The 22,892-nt window shown below is 46.0% G+C and overlaps 1 protein-coding gene across 2 annotated transcripts; it reads left to right on the top strand.

The window, feature by feature from the left end:
* Positions 1 to 412: 412 nt before the first annotated feature.
* CSRP2 (cysteine and glycine rich protein 2) lies at positions 413 to 19,845 on the top strand. 2 transcript variants are annotated; one of them, XM_065934126.1, is made up of 6 exons: positions 413 to 542; positions 11,393 to 11,505; positions 14,485 to 14,653; positions 18,206 to 18,335; positions 18,948 to 19,041; positions 19,538 to 19,845. In XM_065934126.1, the coding sequence occupies exons 2-6, from the start codon at positions 11,394 to 11,396 to the stop codon at positions 19,612 to 19,614; spliced, it is 582 nt and encodes a 193-aa protein (XP_065790198.1). In that variant the 5' UTR covers positions 413 to 542; position 11,393; the 3' UTR covers positions 19,615 to 19,845. The 2 variants fall into 2 exon arrangements, with proteins under 2 accessions (XP_065790198.1, XP_065790199.1); XM_065934127.1 differs by having other exon boundaries at positions 495 to 555.
* The last annotated feature ends 3,047 nt before the right edge of the window (positions 19,846 to 22,892 follow it).

Here is a 22,892-nt window from a genome sequence, read left to right as displayed (position 1 = left end):
GAAGGAGAACTGGCGCCCGCGGTAGGAAGGGCACGTCGCAGAGCTGTTTCCCGAGGGGACCGTCCCGCCGTCCGGCCTCGCGGCAGGGTGAGGCGGTCTCCTTTCCCAGCTCCTCTAGAAACCGCGGGCTTCAGCGGCTAGGGCGAGAAGGAAACCGGCGGGAGCGGGCCCGGTACGGTGGGGGACGCCGGGCGCGCGGGAAGCAGCAGGAAGAGGCGGGATTCTGTCTTTGTCTCTCCGGCCTCAGCCCGGAGCCCCGCCGCGCGCGGCGCTCCCGCCAGACGCCCCAGTCCTAGCAGCCGGCCCGGGAGGCCGCCCGGCTTGGGGGGGCGGGGACGGGGCGCACACAGGCCACGCCCACGGGGGCTTAAAAAGGTGCCCGGAGGGGCGGGGGGGGGCGCCGCGATTGGGGGCGGGGCGTGCAGAGGCCACGCCCAGTGCGCTTTAAAAGGTACCAGCGCTCCAGACCCTCCTGCCAGACTCCCGCCGCCGTTTCTGCGACCTGCTCTCGATCGCTCAGCGTGGTCCTCCTTCCGATTCGAGTGAGTAACCGGAGTGAGTAAGGCGATGGGGGTGTCCCGCCAATCCAAGGGGTGGGGGTTCCCCTCAGCCCCCTGGATCCTCAGGCCACCCTGCGGGCGCCCCCTCCCATCTCTTCTGATGTTCCCATCGCGATCCCCATTTGGTACCCCCGCCACCCTCCTCACTTTTGCGCCCCGATCCCCACCATCCCTCTCCACACACCTGCCCTGGTCCCCGCGGCCGCCGGAGCCCTGCTCTCGAATCCCGGGTCCCCTGGGCAGAGAAATAATGGTGCGTGATCTCCATACCGGTTTTTCCGCGAGGGAGAGGTAGGGTCGAGAGTTTCGCGTGGCTGCTAATCCGCCTTTTAGTAGCCTTGGGCCCGCTCGTCCAGTGGCGCATTCTCTCTCCGCGGAGGGGAGGGCGGAATCCGAGTCCTGGGGTCTCCTGTGCCCCGAGTGTGCTATGCACCAAGGGCGACCTTCCCAGGGGCTGGTTCGGAGCCCTGGGGGTGAGCAGGGGGCTTCCATCGCCGGTTGAACCCAGAATGCTTCCTCTGTTGCGGTACAGAGCTCCTGGTAGCCCCGTTGTTCGGTGGCCTCTGCCCACCGAGCACCGAACCTTAAATGTTGGAGGAACAGGAGTGAAACGTCATATCTATCAGTCCCAGCTTTTTCCGGAACTTTCTACGATTCAGGTACAAACCGGGAAAGCAAGAATGCTTGGTTGTAAATTCTGCAACAGGTTCTGAAAATCACAACTGCGGTTCCAAAACTCCACGTAGGCAGCCCCCAGGGGGAAGGGGGGAGGGGGCTTTTCTGAGTCAGGAGACACCCACGTCTGCCCCACCCCCACCGCCCAGCCTGCACGTTTGTAGAATGGTATCTGTTTAAATGGTTACTCAAAATGTTTAAACTGCTTTATTCGCGGTCCAGAGACCAGACTTGTTTTTCATTTTCATTTTATAAATACTTTTTATTTTGGGTAATTTTTTAACTCGGGCAGTAAAAATGGCTTCTATAATTCTTAACTTTTCTAATTAACCTGTTTTAAAGCTCTACTTAAAAAATGCCAAGAATTCAAATAGGACAGCCCCAGAGTTGGCTATAATTTGACTGAGATTTTCAGGAAAGAGCTGGGCAATAGTTTCTAAAAGGGTAAATTTCACATACTCTGTGTGTGTGTGTGTGTGTGAGAGAGAGAGGTTTATTGTTACTTGTAGCAAAGAAGGAGAATACTTTCCCAAAGCAGTGTCTCCCCAACAGCAAAAGTGTCTCCCCAACAGCAAAACTGGGGAAGTTTTAACCTAAGGGCACATGCGTATTCATGAGGGGGCTTGAGCAAAGGAGAATTCAGCATAGAATTGGGACAGAGGTCAACAGAGTCCAAGCCTTAGTCTATTGAAGTTGGGGGCGGGGGGGGTGGGGGGGGTGGGGGGTGTGTGTCAATATCATTATTCCATCCTCTACCTGTGTGGGAGGGCCTTACATCCTGGTCTCAGGACTTAATGAAACCCAGGTTCTTGATGCCTCATCTCAGAAAGAGGCGAGAAAGTATTGAGGAAGTACTGAGAAAGTATTAGGTAAGAAGTGGAGTATTTGGAGAGAAACACACTCCACAGACTGTCTCAGAAGGTGACAGACTGACATACTTTAAAACTGTATGTATTCAAGACATACTTTAAAAACTGCATACCAAACTAGAACAAATTTTTCAAGTCCTCTGTGGTCTCCCCCCACTCATTGGTCATTGCCCTCTAAAACTGATTGCCTCTGATACTTTACCAGTATTTCTCAAGGTTCTTTCTACTCTGAATTCTAGTTTCCTTTTCTCTTTCAGAGTGAAGTTAGGTAGAGACAGGGTCTGCATCTCACAAGTCTTTGAAATTCACAGAACTTTGCTTGGGTATCTTAAACACTGTTGGACCAGAACCAGTACTGGGTAACTGAATGAATGAATGAAAGTTTGAGTAAGATTGCAATTATAGAAAACAAAGATTTAATTGGACTCAAACCATGTAAGTATTAGCAGATTGGAGCCACAGTTTCTATCTTGAAGTTTTTAATGGATTCCTCTAAATGTATTCACAAATACTGATTGATACTGGTATGTGCCAAATACTGAAGGGAAAAGCCATACTCTTCGGAGGTCTGTCCTGATGAAACCGCCAACTCACTTGGATTTTGAGGAAACTCTATTTTACACTAAAACAGCAAGAATGATGGCATAGAATAAAGGTTGGCAGTAATAAATGAGCTTGAGAAACCTCAATGCCACTGAATGTGGAGATCTGGGCCTCTAGTTTTTCTTCTCTGTCAAAAATCAGGTAAATCAGATGAGCAGGGTGAGCACGCCCGCTGCAGGAGAGGAGGCATAGCATGGTGAGAAGGACAGGACTGACCGGTTGGGCCCAAATGCACATCCCAGCTTCAGCACTCACTGCTTTGATGACCGTAGGCAAGTTAGTTTACTCTTGGGTCTGTTACTCACCTTATAAAATGGGTGTAATAGCACTTACCTTGCAGGGGTTCTCGAAGGCACGCTGTTCCTTGCACTAGCCTGTACTTTGTTGAACACAGGGGTAAATGGCTATCCATGAAAGCCTCCTCTGGGAGAGTGCTGCCTTGGACAGTGTTGCCTGGGCCTTGCTTGGAGGCCAGCTTTTTTCCCTTTTGCAGGTTTCCTCAACTGTGTCATTTCCTGGGCTGGTATCGCCGGGCATCCCTTGTGTTCTCTTGGATGGGGTTCCCTGCACCTGGGGTCTCAATTACTCAGGATGGTACTACCTAACTTTTTCGTGTCATGGAACTGTTTGGCAGACTGGTGAAGCCTCTGGACCCCTTCTCAAACTTTTTAAGTACATAAAGTAAAGTTCATGGTACCAAGTTCACCGATCCCCAGAATTTCAGGGAATCTGTGGACCTCAGGTTAAGAACCTTGACTTAGGGGGAGTTTTCTCAAAATGGACTGTGGAGGAGCCAGGCACAAGTTCTGATTGTTGAACATTTTAATGTAGGTCTTAGAGGAAGAACCAAAAGATGTGTATTGTAAACAATGTACAAAGGACATCAGGTTCCTTTGTTGCTCATCTCATTGTGCCCACACTACTACTAATTGTCCTTGACTAACAGGAAGACGACACATACCGTTGAATACATTTCGGCCGGATATCTTCCCAGTAAGGTTTCGTCGTGGCTTCTTTTCCAGAGGAGAACAACAGCATCGAACCCTCACCCCTCCCACAGCAGGACAGAAAATACCCAATTTAAAAAGAACTTGTTGAGAGTGTAGCATTGACATATATACACTACCACGCATCAAACAGATAGCTAGTGGGAACCTGCCATATAACACAGGGAGCTCAGATGGGTGCTCTGCTATGACCTAGAGAGGTGGGGGGGGGAGGTATATCTCTATATGCACATCTGTGACTAATTCACTTTGTTCTACGGTAGAAAGTAATGCAATACTGTAAGTGTCCTCTCTGCTAATCTCACATCCAGACTGCTGCTCTCAACCGAAAAGTACTCTACACTCCTCTGTGCTCCCCCAAGTCCATCCTCCTACTGAGGGAAACCTTCCTTCTGCCCAACAGGCACCCCTGTGTTCACCTCACCCTCACCATTCACTGCTAATTCTATATCCTGTTGCCACGCATGTCTTCACCTTGGAGGACAGCAAAATCCCTAACACAGATTTGGAGACTAGCTGCCAGATCACCCATTAGAATACAACTATGCTCTCAACTCGGTCACTGACCTCTGTCTGCCAGCCACAGCAATCCAGAATCTGTGCACACGATAAGATATTTAATTACTCAGACAATTTAATGTTTGTATGGTTTTTACATACAGTCACACTGAGATTGATCTGCCACAACTACTGTTTATTTGTCAAAAGGTCTTAGGTTGGTTATCTGATCTGCTTATTTTCTCATTTTAAAAATGGAGATACTGCTTATTTATATCATAAGGCAGTTTTGAGATTGGATGATATTTGTAAAGCACTTAGAATAATGTCTGTCGTGTGATAAGTAGCAATAATTAGAAATAGTTATGTAAAGGGGCTTCCCAGGTGGTAAAGAACCTGCCTGCCAGTGCAGAAGATGCAGGAAACACGGGTTCAGTCCCTGGGTGGGGAAGATCCCCTGGAAGAAGGGAATGGCTACCCACTCCAGTATTCTTGCCTGGGAAACCATGGACAGAGGAGTCTAGTGGGCTACAGTCCATGGGGTCACAAAGAGTTGGACACGACTGAGTAAGAAAAATCAATCAAAGGTAAAGCTTAACTTATGTTAAGTAGTTTACTTATATTAACTTACTTAATCCTCATGACAGCTGAAGATTATCATTATCATTACACTGTATGAGTGGGAAAGCTGAGGTATAGATTATTAAGTGACTCATAACTGTGAAACCAAAAATTACCAATTCAACCTAAAAATACCAATGAAATTCAAATAGACTATATTGAGTTTATTTGACTGATGTTTCACTAAAACTAAACCACTGCTGGCTGGATGGTTGAAGACACCAGAACGGAAGGCATTCCTGGGTGTAAGTTATAGTTCATGTTCCAGTGATCTGAATGTTCTCCACCTTTAAATCAGATACTAGAGTTTGGGGGACAGCTTGTGGTTCTGGAGTCAGACATGAGTGGCTGAACCTATATTTGCATCTCTGGAGGTCACTGATCTGAGCAAGTCAGTTAACCCCGAACATTTGGTAACCATATTTCAGGCCCACTGGTACTCCTGAAGGAAAAGGAGGCCCACATTTATGGAGCACAGGCTCTCTGCCAGGAACTTTACGAATGTTATTAATATCTCGTTAGATCCTTAACAGTCGTCCTATGAGAGACTGCTCATCCAATTCCATGTTGTAGCTGAAGACATAGAGGCTCGGGGTCAGGAACTTGGTTAAGGTAGCAGAGCTGATCACCGACTTTCAAGCTTACAAGTGACTGATTCTGAGTCCCACACTTTCTCTTACTCCAGGAATGACTTAAGAAGTGGTGTGTGCACTGCAGTTTCTACGGCAGACATTAAATAATAATCTTGAATTCAGAACCTTGACTGATCTCCGGATTCTTTTTTCAGCATAGTTGCAGGAACCCGTATCAGTGAACAAGATGAAGCTGTCCCGGCATCCCTCTGTCGACAGACTTCCCAAACCCTTTCTGCATGCACCTGGGCTCTGGGTTATGTTATTTTGCTGTTACTTGTTTACATACTTCTACCACCAAAGTAGGACTCCCTGAGAAACTGGCACTCTTCTTTACCCTTTGATCCTCAGCTCCCGATCCAGGATATGGCTTGTAAGATGCTGAGTTAATAGATTTGTAGGAGAGCTTCATAAACGGTACAACATTACAGTGTTTATTAGCTGCTCCTATGCTGGAAGAATTGAGATTCAGAAATGAAGTCAAGAGTTAACTGGATGAGGGAGGGAAGTCAGTTTTCCTGATGTTAGAGGGATTATGGGTATAATGGAGGAATGCATGGACTCTGAGATGGGTAGGAGAAGATGAGTATTGATAACAAAGACTGAACCTGGCTAAATACCAACGGTAGAGGCTACCAATCATTAGAGGCTGACTAGAAGGACATTTTCTCATCTGATTCTCTTAACAACTCTATATGAAAGGCATTTTGCATATGAGGGAAGTGAGTTTGTTGACTCCAAAATCCGTTTTCTTGGTTCACCCTGAGGCTGAGCTCTCCTGAAGGCCAGCTTGAGGATCTGGCTTTGGTAGAAGGAGCCCAGTGGAACATGGAGAGCATCACTCAGATTCAGTCTCACTCAGATAAGGGAAGTAAGATAAGAAGGTAGTTTGGGTTGAAGAAGAAAATTTTAGAATGGGCATTCATACATGAATGCTTGTGAAGCTTAATTTCCAATTATTTACAGCTCTCAAACTCTAGCCTCTTTAAAAACCACTGTAATTGGGGACAGTTACATATTCTTTAACAAGTGACCCCATTTGGTTGTGGCTCAAAATGAAACTGGTTTATAGTAGATTCTCCTCTTGGGAAGTTAGGTTATAGTATAATAACAAAGATTCTAGTATAATAACAAAGACCTGCATGTAGTCGTAAAATGGCAGATCTTCTGGAAGCATTTAGAATCTAGGTATATGAACAATTCACTCAGCATCAGAGCAATTAACTTAAATTGCAGGTGGTGACATGGAGACTTGAAATTCATGGGTGTGCGTCATTCAGATCCTAAAAGAAGGCAGTTAGCGCAGCACAGGTGGGGAGGATGATCCCTGTGGCCACTGGTCATCTAGAGAATGAGCTAACTTTACCACACGGTGACTCAGATTTAGACGACAGTAAGTTTCTTCTTGGGCTAAGTCTTACGAATTCTGGGTGTGGTGCCTTTAGACTAGCGAGAAGCAGCAAAGAGAAACTGCACATAGGTGTCTGGATGAAAATCAGGTTTTTTCATCCAGCACAGTGGATAAATTCTAGTGCTGGAACTCTTTCTGGTAAGGAGAACCAAAGAACAAGACGAAAAACCTGAATTAGCCCAAGTGTGGCCTCTTTTGCAAGGTGTGTGTAACGTGGGGTTTTCTTACCATTCTGTAAATTAACACATAGGATTGGGGAAAGGCATGCAGACTGCTCAGTGCAAATCCAGTCTGCTGTGATTCATGTCAGCTGCTGTGGAGTAGTGCAGCCAGGGGCTTGTAGGAAAAATGAAGCTTTGGGTTTGTGTGTGTGTGTTTTAACATATGCATAGCAGTGCCAAGAGCGACAGAAACGGAAGATGTTCCCATTTCCCTCTGCCAAATTTAGCAAATGTGCAGAGGGGCACACCCAAACGGTGTGAATCCGAACTTCATCTCACAGTCCCCACAAGCGCCAACTGTCGTTTACTTGTGGTGCATTGCAGTGTCCCAGAAGAGGTTTATGAGTGACTGACCAGGTAACTTTTCTCTTTACTGGCTGTTGCTCTGAGCTGTGTCCTGTGGGTGCTGGTCTGGGGGTTTCCTCTCGGAAGACTACTGGCAGGGTGGACAGTATAAGACGCTCCCCCCATCCTCAAGCTGCCAGTTACTAGATATCTGCCAAGAAATTTATGTATTTGTGTTTTATCTTCACAATATCTCTGTGAGATAGAGAGGGTTACCTCCCCCCCACCCCTTTTGCAGATAAGAAAGCCAAAGATTGCGCAACCATTAAAATAGTGAAATTAACCCAGGTCTGTCTAAATCAATGTTTTCCTTCATCTCTCCCTTCCTTCTTTTCCCTCCTTCTTTCCTTCCATTACAAAATATTTCAGACGAAACAGAGAATAACATAAGAAACACCCAGCTACCCACTATCCAGCTTAACCAATAAACATAAACCCAACTGAATCTGAGGATGCCCTATGAGCCTGGCCCACAGGGAGTGTAATTCAGAAACCCTGAGCAAAGCCTTTAAGCAGAGTGCAACTTTTAAAAAGTTAATGATTTGGAAATTGTGCTGAGAATCCAAGAACGTGACAGAGAAAAGTAGGACAGTGCCACCACTGTCTTCATAAGATCGAATTGGGAAGTGTACAAACAAATTGAAAATGGAAGGATTCTTCGAAAATAATAGAAATTACATATTTTAACATATGCCAAATACTCTGGTAGATGGTGGGGAGGAGACAGAACTGTGGTCCCCACCCCCAAAGGAAGAAGTTCTTAAAATGCTAAGCTGAACAGCTATTGGATAGGTATTTCCCCAAAAGATGATGACTTACATTTGGCTGGCATGGTGTGTACAGTAGGAATCAGACTTGACTTACAAGAAGTGAATTTAAGTAACCCTGAATTGCATAAGAAAAGGGAGGATATTCTTCCTTTTTTAAAAGTCCCAAGTTACTCTACAGTAGAGAGAAACATAGAGTGATGAGTTAGTTTTGATGTATTTTTAAATGCTATTCAAAGAAAATCCAGGACAGTTTTAGTCTTGATAGAAGTCTGACTCCTTACAGGTGATCGCTCCAAAGTAAATATGATACAGGTTGGCGTTTCCATGACACTTTCGAATGTGATGAAAAGTGCCTTGATGATGATGTATTTTAAAAGCCAGCTAGGCTGTTGATGTTTGGGATCCGATTTTAAGTCACTACAGCATCATTATCTACAAGTCTGGCTTTGGTGTTTGGATTCCTCAGAATCATGGGGTTATTTCCAGCAGATGTCTGTTGTATCTGTGAGCGTTCCAGAACACAGGTAACTTTGGAGCCACGGGGCAAGGTCATTACATTAACTCAGCTTCAAGCTCAAGCCAGGGCAGGCTGTTGGAGCCAAGTCCTGTGTCGAGTTCTGCAGCCGGGTTCAGGTTTCACTGTGGATTTAAACACTGGATTTAAGCACCTGTCTCCAGGGGTGGGAATGAGAGATTTATGCCACTACTGAAGGACAGCGTGCAGATATATTTCATCGGTGCTGGGTATCGATCCTATATGACGCCTTCACAGGAGCCTGGTAACATGTGGACCCCAGGAACTACTCTGTTCCTGTCTGAACAAGGGAAATAGGCTTTCTGCAAGTTGAGGCCAACAGTATAGTGATAACTGGTCCCATCAGTCAGGCCTTGGTGTGTCTCTTTGTGTGTTGCTGTTGTTTATTTCTGGGACCAGGGGCTCCATCTCCCAAAGGGAATTTATTGGCTCATATAGCTGAAGAGCACGGGATACAACGAGGTGAAGCTGAAAAGCATCTGGTTTCTCTGTTTTCCTCTATGCTGGGTTCCTTCTCAAGTTTCCTTGCAGACAGCTGCTAGCAACTCCCCTCCTGCATTCGCCCAGTTCTAAACCAAAGACCAGGTTTCACTTCCATTGAACTGGCCTGGGGTCCCGTGCCTGGTCCTAAACCAATCACCACGGGGGATGCAGTGATCTGACTGGCGTGACGAGTTGCATGTCTGGCCTTGGAGTGGAGGGTAGAGGCAAACACCTCTAACCCAGTGCTTCTCAGACCATCTGTGGTGAAGGACTGTTCTCTTTAATTCCCAAATAGAGACTGACTGTCCGACTGGCCTCTGACAAGATGAGTCCACTGATCATGCTCTTGACCGTTGTGGCATAAAATTGGGGAAAGGTTTCTAAACACTTACCTGAATGTTGTCTTGAATTGGTAGCAAGCACTGTGGACTCTCACCAGGAAGCTGCATCTTAGTTAGTCAGTCTCTTAGACCATATGTGCCAAGAAAGAGATGGTTGCTTCCCTGGAGAGAATCTGGGGAAACCATTCCCAGAAGAGGAGCCAGAGAAGGCTGGGTACCAGCAGGGTGCCCAAAACGGTGATTCATTCTGTCAGGCTTTCTTGTGGAAAGACCTCATCTCAGTGTTCAGGAAGCCTTGCGTTCTGGATGGTCTAAACGGTGTAGGATGGTAAGTGGGATGGGCATTTTCTCCACCCTCCTTTTTATCTTAAGACTGAAGATTCTTCAGCTTTTTGCCTAGAGGCTGTCCCCTGTTCCTTCTTTTTCTAGCCAGATTTGAGTTAGTCAGGACATCCCAGCTTTCTTAGCGAGCTATGAATACTTCTATAGAGGCCAGCCGCTCATCCAAGGGGACTGCAAACGCCCATGACTGAAGGGAAGTCTGGAAATTATGGTGGAAGCCAAAGGGATTCTTGTACTGTATTTTTAGATACTGTGTTGTCGCTACGGCAGGGCTGACATAACATGCTGTCTTTACAGGACAACTCTTAACTGGCAAAGGCACTCGAGCAGGTTGGCCATTCAGAACTAGGCATTTTAAACTGGGTCCAGGGAGACCAACTCATTGAGAAAGAGATGAGAACATGCTGCCCTACATCATAGCAAGACAGCCGAGGATTTCCACTTCCAGCTGCTCCACCAGCTCCCAGGGCACACTGCCCCCGTGATCAGTCGCTCAGTCGTGTCCGACTCTGTGTCGCTATGGACTGTAGCCCCCAGGCACCTCTGTCCATGGGACTGCCTAGGCAAGAATACTGGAGGGGGTTGCCATTTCCTCCTCCAGGGGATCTTCCTGACCCAGGGATCAAACCCACATCTCCTGAGTCTCTTGCTTTGCAGGTGGATTCCTTACCACTGAGTCACCTGGGAAGCCCCATCAGGCCACACTACTTAGGTTATTCTGACGCTCAGTGAACAATTCACTTCACCCGGAAGGGACTAGGTAACATGTTTTGTATGGATGGACAGGCCCATCAGAGAGGGACAGCCAGCTGCTGGCTGGCTGGCCTGGAGGACCCCGGGATTAGTGAGGCACAGAAGCTTCCGTGGTGGCCATCTGGATGGAGGTCTGCTGTGGTTACAGCCAGGCTCCACCCATGCAGTTGTGTTTAGATAAACAACTGTTTACGCCGTGACCCCCCAGAACTTTACAGAAGATATTCAACTTAATGTTACCAGGCCATCCAGCATTTCCTTCCTAGAAAGTGTCATAGCTTGTGTATGTTAAGTGGGTAAGAGTTTGGCGGTGTTACGATGATGTAAACGTGTAACAAAAAGCTCTCCCCTTCAGCTGAGTTTTCAGAGCTCATCACAGCCGCTGTGGCTGGCGGCAGCGCTGGCCTTTCCACTCCTGCACTGCTTTCTTAAACCCTGTGGGTGCGGGGCGGTTCGATTTTTGCCTGGCGACCTGCACGGCTGTATTGTCCTTTGTCCTGCAGCAGGAAAAAAACCTGTGCCTGACAACCCGGCTTTCTAGTGGAAGAGCTGTAATTTGGGAGGCGAGATGAGGTTATGCTGGGGGACCCGCCCGTCTTTGAAAGATGTGGTCGGGGCAGGTGATAGAGAAATGAACGCGGTCCCCCGGGTCTCAGCAGCCCTCCGGGGACCCAGTGCAGCATCGCGTCGGGTGGGGGCCCGTCCTAACGATGCTGTCTTCCGCAGGATGCCTGTCTGGGGCGGCGGCAACAAGTGCGGGGCCTGCGGGAGGACCGTGTACCACGCCGAGGAGGTGCAGTGTGACGGCCGGAGCTTCCACCGCTGCTGCTTTCTGTGCAGTGAGTCTCCTGAGATCCCCCATCCACCTGCTTCAGCAGAGGCTGCTGATAACAAAGCCCACACCCGCGGTCCCAGTGGCTTCTGCCTGCCTGTCCTCCTGGACGGTGCATGCGCCCAGCCTCCCAGCGAGGACGGCGACCCGGACACCCAGCCTTGCGTTCCCACGGCACCTCCCCTCCATTAGGCTCCGGTGCACGTTATCCGTTGTCACGTCTGTCTCCCCCGCTGCGCCCAGAGCGCGCCCGTGTCTGTGGTCTGGCGCCCCGCACAGTCCCTGGCGCATCCCAGGGGCTTGGCTCCGATCCCCGGATGAACGGCTGGCTCACTCCCCGTCCGCCCGGGCTTTCTCGTCCTGGCTGAGCTCCTCCTCCCTGAAATCTACTGGCGGGCTTCTCAGCATATCATTCGTTGAAATTCACATGTCTAGAAGCTCAGATCCTAACTTCTCTGATAGTGAATGTTTACAGTTCTTTCTTGTTATTGATGTCCTAAATTTGAGGGAAAGGAACTAAGGAAATGAGAATACCATAGAATTTGTGGGGAATTCCTGTTGTTTCTGGATGGAGAATGAGCAGTGTCTGATGGAGACAGGAAGTAGCCCATTAAACAGCACATGCCCGTCTGCTCCAAGGACGAGCAGTACCTGGTAAGGAGAGAGAGGGGATAGGAGAGAAGCCCCCTCACCCACCAGGCTGCAGACTTCTCCTGGGACAGCCAGGTCTTCAGTCTTCAAACAGGAGAGTAGCTGCTTCAGAAAGCTCGACGTTAATCAGCTTCTGATTCAAACGACATTTTCTTTAATGAAGGATTTGTCACATGAGGAACCCAACCATCCGTGCAGCTATCTGCCATCTCTAGAGTGCCGTGCAGTGAAAACTACTGTTAGGAGTTCTGTATGTTTAAAAAAAAATTAGTTACACTAAGGAATAATCAGAAAGAGCGTCCCTCACAAATTTTAGTCATCCTTTTCCTTCTAGGCACCAACACTGAAGGCGTCTGGACCTTTTTATACAGCAACTGCTTTGCAGGCGATCAGAAACATGAGAGTTGCAGTTACAAAGCATACAAACAATATACGAATGTCTGCTCTGTAGCCTCCGTAACAGCTAGCACGTCTCAGATTTGGTTTAACCATTTCTTCTTAGAAGTTAATTTTCTTTTAAAGGAATCTAATTTTTCCACAGCTTTGTACCAAGAGAGTGTAAGAACAGAGAGGAAATGCAGATACTTGAAAAATTGTTCTTAGTCTCCTCTAGGTTAAGCCATGATGTCTACACCATAATCAAGCCAGTGTTTGTTCAATGTCGAGGTCATTACTGGTCATTTTTATTACTCTTTCCTAATATTTGCCTCTGCTGACTAAAGCCTTTTAATTTTTTTCCTCCTAAAGCCTTTTAAGGAAATAGTTTGTAGACCTAGAATTTTACTGCATAGAATACAGATGAGGCCTTAGGGGGAGGGGGTGGTTCTGTAGTAAAAATTTCATATATTTAAACTTGTTCTGGTTCACAGATACGTGTTAACAGTTTGTTTTCTGTGTATTCTGTGAAGGGTGTTTGTTCTTTAGCAGTGTACAATTTTAGGTTAACTCTGTCTTTAGGCAGACATCCGTCTGTCAGTACTTGAGCCTCAGCATCAAGGTTCAAAGATGATGATGTCATTCTGTTCTACCAGAGAGGACTTCAGTCTAAGATAACAGAAACTTCATCATCGAACTCTGCTCTGAAGCAGCCTTTCCCTGCCCTTCTGTCTTTCCTCTTTTCATTTCTCCCTCTTTAAGAAAAAGGGGGGCAGAAAACCCCCTCTCCTGCTGCACTAATGTGGGGTTCCCTGCTGCCCAACAGTGCCACCAGTGAGCTTTCTCACAATTCTTTTTCCCTCCAGCTTAATTGAAGTTTTAGAAAGTGAAATAATGTCTGGATAAAACTTGATGACATTTGGCAGTTTTATGAAGTGGGATACGTGGAAATGTCTTGTGGTAAGAAATCCATCAAGAAAGAATGTGTTCCCCTTTGGGACTGAAGGGAGACTTGAAACCACTTGAAATCAGACTTGAAACCACTTGACGATTTTCAGACGTACTTATCACTGCTGGAGAAGCCGCTGGTGAGATGAGGGAAGACTGTTTTTTTCCCTTCCAGACTAGTGATGACAACTAGAATTCTGGATTTAAAACTGTGTGCATCCCAGGAGGTGCTTTTGGGGGAGGAGGAGCTGCTGCAGAGGCAGCCCCGCCCCCTGCCCAGGCACTCCTGCCCTTTTGTTCTTTAACAATGCTTGGATGAAGGGGATGAAAAGACGGTGTTGAGGGCTGGGAGCAAAAGCCTGGGCACAAAGTGCTAGCTTCCTTGCTTTGTGCAGGTTATCAGTCATCTCTGAAACTTCTCTCACTCCCGCCTGGGGGGCAGATCCTGCCAAGTCTGAGGCTTCAGGATGTTCACATTCTAATGTACTTCTTTTTTTTTTTTTTCATTTATTAGTTGGAGGCTAATTACTTTACAGTATTGTAGTGGTTTTTGTCATACATTGACCTGAATCAGCCATGGATTTACATGTGTTCCCCATCCTGATCCCCCCTCCCACCTCCCTCTCCACCCGATCCCTCTGGGTCTTCCCAGTGCACCAGGCCTGAGCACCTGTCTCATGCATCCAACCTAGGTTGGTGATCTGTTTCACCCTAGATAATATACATGTTTCAATGCTGTTCTCTTGAAACATCCCACCCCCGCCTTCTCCCACAGAGTCCAAAAGTCTGTTCTGTACATCTGTGTCTCTTTTTCTGATTTGCACATTCTAATGCAAACTATCATATAGGTGGGGGAAGGCAGAGCGTGCATGTGGCTTTTGGGAACCAGAGAATACAGCAGGACTGAGTGCCTCTGCCTTTCCCATTTCTAAGTTTTGTGTCAGCGCTATCTTTGTTCTAAGGAAAAAGGCATCTTTGGCACATTCTTAAAGTCTAACTTTTTCCCCCTTAGTGGTCTGCAGGAAGAATTTAGATAGCACAACAGTGGCAATTCATGATGAAGAGATCTACTGCAAATCCTGCTACGGAAAGAAGTACGGGCCAAAAGGCTATGGGTACGGCCAGGGCGCGGGCACGCTCAACATGGACCGGGGCGAGCGGCTGGGCATCAAGCCCGAGAGGTGAGTCAGGACTCTGACCGGCAGGGAGGAGCAGTGGCGATTCACGTGGCTTGAGCAACGGGGAATCTTGGCATTTCCAGGTTTTTAGCTTGAAATAATCAAAGACAATGACTCAGATTTACTGTTGTTCTTTAAGCTTGAAATAATGGACAGTTTTAGACCTGGCAGAGTTCTTATTGATTAGTCTAGTGATTTCCAGTCCTGGTTTATAGCATTCTAAGGTGTATCAAGGAGTCATGATATTCTCAAAAGCAAGTGTCACTTTCACAGCACTTCAAAGACGTCAAATGCAGTGTCGGAATCCAGAGATGCATTTCTCCTGTGCAGTCACACAGTCGCCGACAATTCCTCAGTCACTCCCTCCTTGCCAGAATGCTTCCTCACCAAGACATGACTTTTCTTTAGGTTACTTAAAACTGGAAATTATTTCCTGTATTTGATTCTATGAGATGAGTTGCTATTAAAGGTGTCAGTACTCAAGTAAGCCAAGTGCTAATAAATCTGCTAAATTTTAGTGATTCATGTTGACACTGATTTCTTCACGTGAAACTTAATTTCTATTGTTGACCCAATAATTCCCTCATTAGAACTTCATATTTTTCACATCCCTTTTTATACTGAAGAAGCCAAAAGTAGTATAATAATCCTGTAAGATGGCCTTTCTCTTGGATAAGGCCATTAATTGTGCCCTTACTCTAGACTGGACACCATGCATCTCGCAGTCCTATAAAGTAGGGTTTCCCATCTTACTCAGGAACAAAGAAAGACAGAATTAAGTGATTTGCCTCAAGTCACACTGCTAGTTAACTGTAGAGCCTAGAACAGTGTAACTCCAAAGCTTATAATCTTAAATACAAAGCACTATGGTATGCCTGAAATAATGTCTGCTGAACATTTATGTTCATTCTCATAGTTAACTCTGAGTTTAGATACTTTGTCCCTGTTTTATAGACAGGACACCAAGGCTCAGCTCACACAGGTAAGCAGCAGAGCCAGGATCTGAACGTTTGTCCTCTTGGCCCCAAACCTGTGCTCCTTTCTGCGTCGAAGCCCACCTCTCGTTTCGAAGCCCACCTCTCGTTTCTTCTCCTCTCTGAGCCACGGGGCCTTGCTGGGCGTCAGTTGTACCAGGACTGACTCATTCCCTGCTGCATGCCATCACTTGCAGGAAGGCCAGCTTACCTCTGACTTGGTTAAAGTTCACTGTTCTTGTTCTGCTCTTCTTTTCCAACCTGTTAAAATCCATTCTTGTTTCCAAGATTTTATTTCAGACACAGACCTGTCCAGCTTCCCCCCTAAACTAAGCTCATCCATGACCCCAAAAGTGTCACCAGGACCCATGCCCCGTCCCTATCTGCTCTTCCCCACATTCTCCAGTAACTGGCCAGTGCTCCAAGCTGGCCTGTGTTGATCTGTGCCCTCACCTCGTCCGCGTTAGCCTGGCCCTGTGCCAGGCACCCAGAAGGACCAGGTGCAGGGTTTCCTTTTCTGGACGCCTCTCCCAGTGACTGCCCCCTGGGAGCACCTGTGGTTGGGATGGCCCTCATGGTGCGTGGCCAGAGCGCCAGGCGTGGGGGGCACACAGCTCCGGGAGACCTTCTTGACGAGGCCACACGGAGGGGGCAGAAACATCTTCACTGGGGCAGACCTGCATTTTTTTAGTTCAGGCTCACCAATTTACTAATGCTCTAGCCTTTCAGCAGGTTATTCAATACATTAGCCCATGTTTCCTCATCTGACATTCAAGGTAACTATTAACCATACCTTCTGAGGTTGTTAGTTCCCTAGTGACTCAGAGGGTAAAAAAAAAACACACACAAAAATTGCCTGCCATGTGGGAGAGCCAGGTTTGATCCCTGAGTTGGGAAGATCCCCTGGAGAAGGGCATGGCAACCCAGTCCAGTACTCTTGCCTGGAGAATCCCATGGACAGAGGTGGGTCACAGTCCGTGAGTTTGCAAAGAGTCGGGCACGACTAAGTGACTTTCCCTTCTGAGGTTGTTGGAAGGAAGGTGGAAGATAATCCATACGAAGTTCTTCTCAATATAACTAGCAGATCTGGAAATTTTTCTTGGAGAACACATAACTACAAGTGTTGGATATTGTGAATAGCTTTTAAAGATCACAAAGCAGGTGCAGGTATCCTTTGGTATCTGCAGGGGATTGGTTCCAGCACCCTTACGGATACCAAAACCCAAGAATGCTCAGATCTTATACAAAATGGTGTAGTATTTGCATGTCACCTACACACACTCTCCCAGGTACTTTTAAATCACCTCTAGATGACTCATAAGACCTATTACAATGTAAGTGCTATGTAAATGGTTGCTGGTATGTGGTAAATTCAGGTTTTGCTTTTTGGAACTTCCTGGAATTTTTTTCTTGAATATTTTCAGTCTGAGGCTGGATCAATCTGTGGATGCACAACTTGTGGATCAAGAGAGCGAACTATATATATACACAGTGGGTTGTGGAGTTTTAAAAAATGTCTATTTACGGACAGTTCAATCCTGTGAATTAGTACTGTGAATTGGTATTTGTTGCTTAGAATAAAATTTCCAGTGGCCACATCAAACATGATTCAAGAAATGCTGTGCATGAAACAATTTAGGTAGGTGGAAATGTAGGAAACTTGGAGATGAAGATATTGATACATGTGAAGTTTGAATAAACTGTCTTATGAAAAGGTGGTATTTCTCAGTAAACATTTCGTTTAAAATATATATGTAAGCTACTTAATAAACTATAACTAGGACAAGATTGTTTTCCTAGGTGGAAAGACTGACACTTAGCTACCCTGTGCTGAATGCTAACTGTTGTTGTCTTATCTTCTCAGCCTATGTGTAAGGTTTCAGAGGAGCCTTTCAATCTGTTCAGAGCCCAGAATGGTGTTCTGTGTGCAGGTGCATCTATATAATGAATGGAGAGAAATTGCAGAACAAGGAAATAAGGTTTTATCTAGTGACAAAAACAACACTCTATACAGAGAAAAAGTAAAAGATAGGCAGATCACATAGTAATAGGCAAACTTTCTGAAATATTTTCCCATGAAGAAAGTAATTTATTTATACTTTCCCCCAAAATATTGGGGAATTAAATAATCTGTAAAACATAACTTAATTTTCATAATTCTGCCTATATGCAGAAACTTAACTGCCTAAACTACCACTGATTTTTTTCTTTTTTTTGTGAAGAAGCTAGCTGTTAATTCCAGTGTTATGTGAACAATAATATGAATGTGGGGTGCACATACACGCTGTGGTAGGTTTAGTGCTGAGGATTCCATGAATTCTGATGAGTTTAGACTCAGAGGGACAGATACTTAAGTCTGGAGCCTTGTCTGACTTGGTAACAATAATGAGCCCATAAATAGATTAAGATAATAACTGGCTAGCCCCTGAGATTTCTTTCTCCTTTGCCCTGTCCTGGCCTGTGGGGGCCTCCAGCCAAGGACAGTAGAGCAGTTCCATCCGAGTCCTGCTGTGTCTGCCTTGTGGCTTCCGAGAGCCTTTTGGGAAATCTTACCTAGTTCCTTTTTTCCCCTTTCCACAAGTGCTCAACCTCACAGGCCGACAACAAACCCAAACACTTCTAAATTTGCTCAGAAATACGGAGGGGCCGAGAAGTGTTCCAGATGTGGGGATTCCGTATACGCCGCCGAGAAGATCATCGGAGCGGGAAAGGTGAGGCGCTGAGTTAGTTGCCTGCTCTCTGCTCCCTCCCCCAGTTCCCTTCAGGGTCCACTCAGGCACTCTGCCTTATACATCAATGCCTTGAACTAAACTTTTTCTTAATCAGATTTCCATCTGAATCAGTAATTTTTTGAAGTGATCCCCTTGTTTGACAGATCACGTCTATGTTTTAACAGAAACTTCTTTTCATAGGGGGCACTTAGGAAGGTGTTAACGAATAAGGCCAGACTTTTAACAAACCTGGACTCCACAGGTTTTTCAGCGTGGTGAAAGGGAAAAAAAAAAAGGAAGGAAGCAGTGGCTTAGTCAGGGCCCCTGATACACTTCCCCTCTTTAAGCTGGTGTTCTCAACCACAGAGGAGGCAGTCTTTAAAGGGAGCGCTGCGCTGGAGGCGCGCTTGTGGACAACTCCGGGAAACGGCCCTTGTGTGGCACAGCGCCTGCTCCGTGTTCTGTGGATGAAGTTAGAACTGAGCACCTCTGCGGGCAGCCGGCCATGTAAAGGGTCTGGCTTCAGCCTTCTGGTTGGGGCTCACCCACAGCAGTCAAGCCCATGTGGGCTTGATCTTCCAGCACCTAAACTTACTCATTCTTCTCTTCCAGCCCTGGCACAAAAACTGTTTCCGATGTGCCAAGTGTGGGAAGAGTCTTGAGTCAACAACTCTGACTGAGAAAGAAGGTGAAATCTATTGTAAAGGTATAATTTAACTTCAGTAATTGCTGTCCATATGAATGTCCCATACTGGCTACTAGTGAAGAAAATGTCACCAGCAGGGGGGGAAATACTCTGAAAATGGGGAAAAGGTGGGGGATAGTGCCACTGGGTATTTGAAAAGATCTAGAGATGCTTACAGATAACAGAAGACCACAGAACATTCTTGAGGACACAGTAAGTTAAGTTCCCAGCCATTTAAAACACCCCTACATAAACAGCAGTCTTCTTTCAACTTAAATGTTTTAAGCAAAACATATGAATATAGGAAGGTAATAGACAAACATATAACTAGTCTGCTCCCACTTGCAACTCAGTTGGGACCATGAGCTGAACCCTAGGGAACTGGAGCACTCAGACTTACATTTGCAAGGCGTAGCCAGCAGGTTTTTACAATTTACAGTTTGTTGATACATGGGTCTTAAGCAGTGCTAGCAAAGCTTAATGGACTTCTACTAATTCTTCCCTTTTCTTTTTGTAGGATGCTATGCGAAGAACTTTGGGCCCAAGGGATTTGGCTACGGCCAAGGAGCAGGAGCCCTTGTTCATGCTCAGTAGAGGTGCAAACCCAGAACCAAGAACGATCACACACTGAGAATCTACATAATCTAGGCACAGATAATCTAACACTAAACTACTGTGAAATTCCACAGTACTGAAGTACTGTATGTTGCCCTGTACTTGGATAGGCTGGCTGACTAGTAGGAAGACAGGACTCTATCTTTTCACTTTATTCATCAGTATTTCAAGAACTATTTCTTTTACATTTTAAATAAAACTTCAGCTTGATTTGGGTATTCAGTGTCTTTCAGTTAAACTTTTGGAAGAGTGCTGTGATGTTGGCTAGCATAAAGCTAACCAGTGGGTCCCCACCTGCATTTTTATTGGTTAAAGAGCGTCTACCTGCCCCATCATGTGGTTGACTCGCCAGGTTAATCTCTGCATTACAGCTGTTGGAAAAGATGGCTCTCTAAGCAGCAAGTGTGCCCTAAGTGAGGGTTGCTAGGCAACAGGCCCACCATGCCAGCGCCTCAGAGCTGGCATTTAGCAGTGCAGAACTCCTGCCTGCCTGCCCCCCTCAAGCGCAGTGAGCGCACTCCTTTTGTTGGATGCCGTCTCCTAAAAAATGGCTCCTAGACAACCTGCACCAGTCACCTGAGGGTGTGAGAAGGCAGGTTCCTAGGCGCCACAGAAGCAGAATCTCCAGCAGTGAGGCCACAGAAGCCCTTCTAAACAAGCTTCTCAGAAAGGCATGCTGACCCAGGCTGAGCACATTGTTAAACAAAACACTTAAAAATTCTTTTGATTTATCTAGATCATTACAAATAGCTACCTGTAGACAACTACAGAATCTGAGGCTTAGTGAGACCCCACTCTCTGATAAGATGGTGAATTACTAATCCAGGAAATGGGTGATTATCTTGCAAGTTTCAGTTCTGCAAAATCAGCCAAAAATGTGACATTGCTGTGGCACATTCAGCTGGCTCAGGTAGAAAAGGAATGTTAGACTCTATGAGGTATATTTTCAATACTTCTCCAGAAACTTTTAGTCCATTATCAAAGACTCAACCCTTTATTTTTCAGGAGCAGGGTGTGAAATTGTTCTGTAATGTATAATTATAAAATTGAACCAGCCTAGTGTGTGAATATCTCTTAATCTTACATAACCTTAGTGGGAAAAGGCTAGTTGAGGGTGTACCAGGTGAAGACAGCTCATGATTATTGACATCACAGCCTTGAACACTCTGCATGTTCCGTAAGCTAGGTTTCACTGTGAGAAAGGGGACACCAGGCTGGGGAAGTTCATCAACAATAAGGGACAGAGTTCCCTCGTGGTCCAGTGGTTAAGAACCTGCCTGCCAGTGTAGGGAACATGGGTTTGATCCCTGCTCTGGGAAGACTCCACATGCCCAGACAACTAGGCCCATGCACCACAACTGCTGAGCCTGGACTCGAAAGCCTGCATGCTGCAGTACCAGAGCCGGTGCCCGGCCACGAGAGAAGCAGTCCCTGCCTGCCACGATTAGAGAAAGCCTGCACAGCAGTGAAGACCCAGCACAGCCAAAAATAATAGTATGTAAAAATTAAAACAATAAAGGATACAGGGTTATGAAGAAGACTTACGTAATAAATTTAATTCATCCTTTGGCAGTTTCAAATGTGTACAAATTCTTTTGGCAGCTCCATCAAAAGATGGGAGTCTAATTACCATTCCCTTGGAGTAAGGGTCAACTTTAGTGACTCATTTTTTAACAGTACATATAATGGACCAGGCTAGGCTGGAAAAGACAACAAAGCTACCTGCCTGTTTCTCGAGATGCTTAACTCTTGGGTGGGGAGGCCACGTGTAGGTATTACAGCCATAACCTCAGCTAAGATCTCTCTCATCAGACAGTATCAACCAAGAGCTTGCAGACTGTTCCAGTGCCCAGTTTTTTGAACCATCCCTGTGGATATCAATTGGTGCAAAGTGAGTTAATCCTGTTGAGTCCTGACTAAATTGCAGATCTGTGAACAAAAATGCCTTTTTAAGCCACTAAACTTTTCAGTGCTATAGATAATCAGAATTTAACTTAACCACAAAGCCAACATTCCCCATCATACTAGGTTTCCCAAACTGTATTGCAGATGCTAACAGATATTCAAGAGGAAAATACATGAAGTTGTCAGGCACCTGATAATTTGAAATTTAAAGTTTAGCCACCCCCTCCCCCCATTCAGATTTAAATTTATTCTTAAATTGGGAGCCATGGCAGAACAGCTACTCTAAAACTATCAAGATTCCAGTGGTTCCAGGAGTAGAAACGGAAATGTGGCTTTGAGTAGGCTCTGTTCTGAGAGGCATCACTTTTATCATCTGGAAGTAGATCAGTAGGGTAACCCCAAATTAACCCAAATGTGATAAGTGCTGCATGGTAAATACCAATATTTTTATTTTAAAAACGACCCACTTGGGGTATTGGCCCCAACAGGAGCCAAACCACTCAGGCCCCTGTGGTGATTTGGTACATTTGTTGACAAGTCTAGTCCTGAAGGGCTTCCCTGGTGGCTCAGATATTAAAGAATCTGCCTGCAATGCATGAGACCTGACTTCAATCCCTAAAAAGTTTCCATGATCAATTAAGTTTAGGGAGCGTTACAGCCATCTCTGTCTATACCTATGTTCCTTTAGATTCACAGTGCACATCAGCATATTGAAGTCTTGAGACTTGTGGTGAGAAGTCTGTTTTAACTTGAAGAAACCCTTGCATGGAATTAACTGTTCATGGAACCACCAACATCTCAAGGAACAACACTGGGAAATGATGGCCTGGACCACTGGTTCTCAAACTGACTGCAGGACCTCTTTACATTCTTCAGTTACTGAGCCCCCCACCCCATCCCACCCCACCCCCCGCGAAGAGCTTTTGTTTATGACAGTTAAATCTGTCATTACTTTCCATATTAGGACATTTTTTAAAAATTTAAAAAATACATTAGCTCAGACCTATGGTCAAGCTGAGATTGACAGGAACCAGATTCATCTCACTTGAAACAATCAAAAATAAAGACAAATTACATGAAAAAAATAAGATTTTGAGAACTGATAATAGGCAACAAAGGATAGTTAAGGGGAAAATGAGGTCAGCCTTGAGATTAGCAAGCTTATTACTCTTTTGGGGAGCTGGGCTATAATGCAAGGAGGGGGAATAAATGAGGGAGCTGGAAGGCACCCCAGTTGAGACAGAGCTGAGGGTCCAGAGGGACCAAGGCGGCTAGAGGTGGAGGGGTTGGAGAGAACTGCACGGAGCAAGAACCCCAGGAATTCATAAAGTCCCGCCTAACTCCCGACGTGA

Source organism: Muntiacus reevesi, chromosome 4 (genome assembly GCF_963930625.1).
Source record: "Muntiacus reevesi chromosome 4, mMunRee1.1, whole genome shotgun sequence".
Classification (NCBI taxonomy): domain Eukaryota; kingdom Metazoa; phylum Chordata; class Mammalia; order Artiodactyla; family Cervidae; genus Muntiacus; species Muntiacus reevesi.
The sequence above is the reverse complement of the archived record's forward strand: the minus strand, read 5'-3'. Positions and strand labels throughout refer to the sequence as shown.

Coding starts and splice junctions, on each gene's coding strand:
- CSRP2 (XM_065934126.1), top strand. CDS start 11,394: ATGCCTGTCTGGGGCGGCGGCAACAAGTGCGGGGCCTGCGGGAGGACC. Junction 18,336..18,947: donor AGATCATCGGAGCGGGAAAG/GTGAGGCGCTGA, acceptor CTTCTCTTCCAG/CCCTGGCACAAAAACTGTTT. Junction 19,042..19,537: donor AGGTGAAATCTATTGTAAAG/GTATAATTTAAC, acceptor TTCTTTTTGTAG/GATGCTATGCGAAGAACTTT.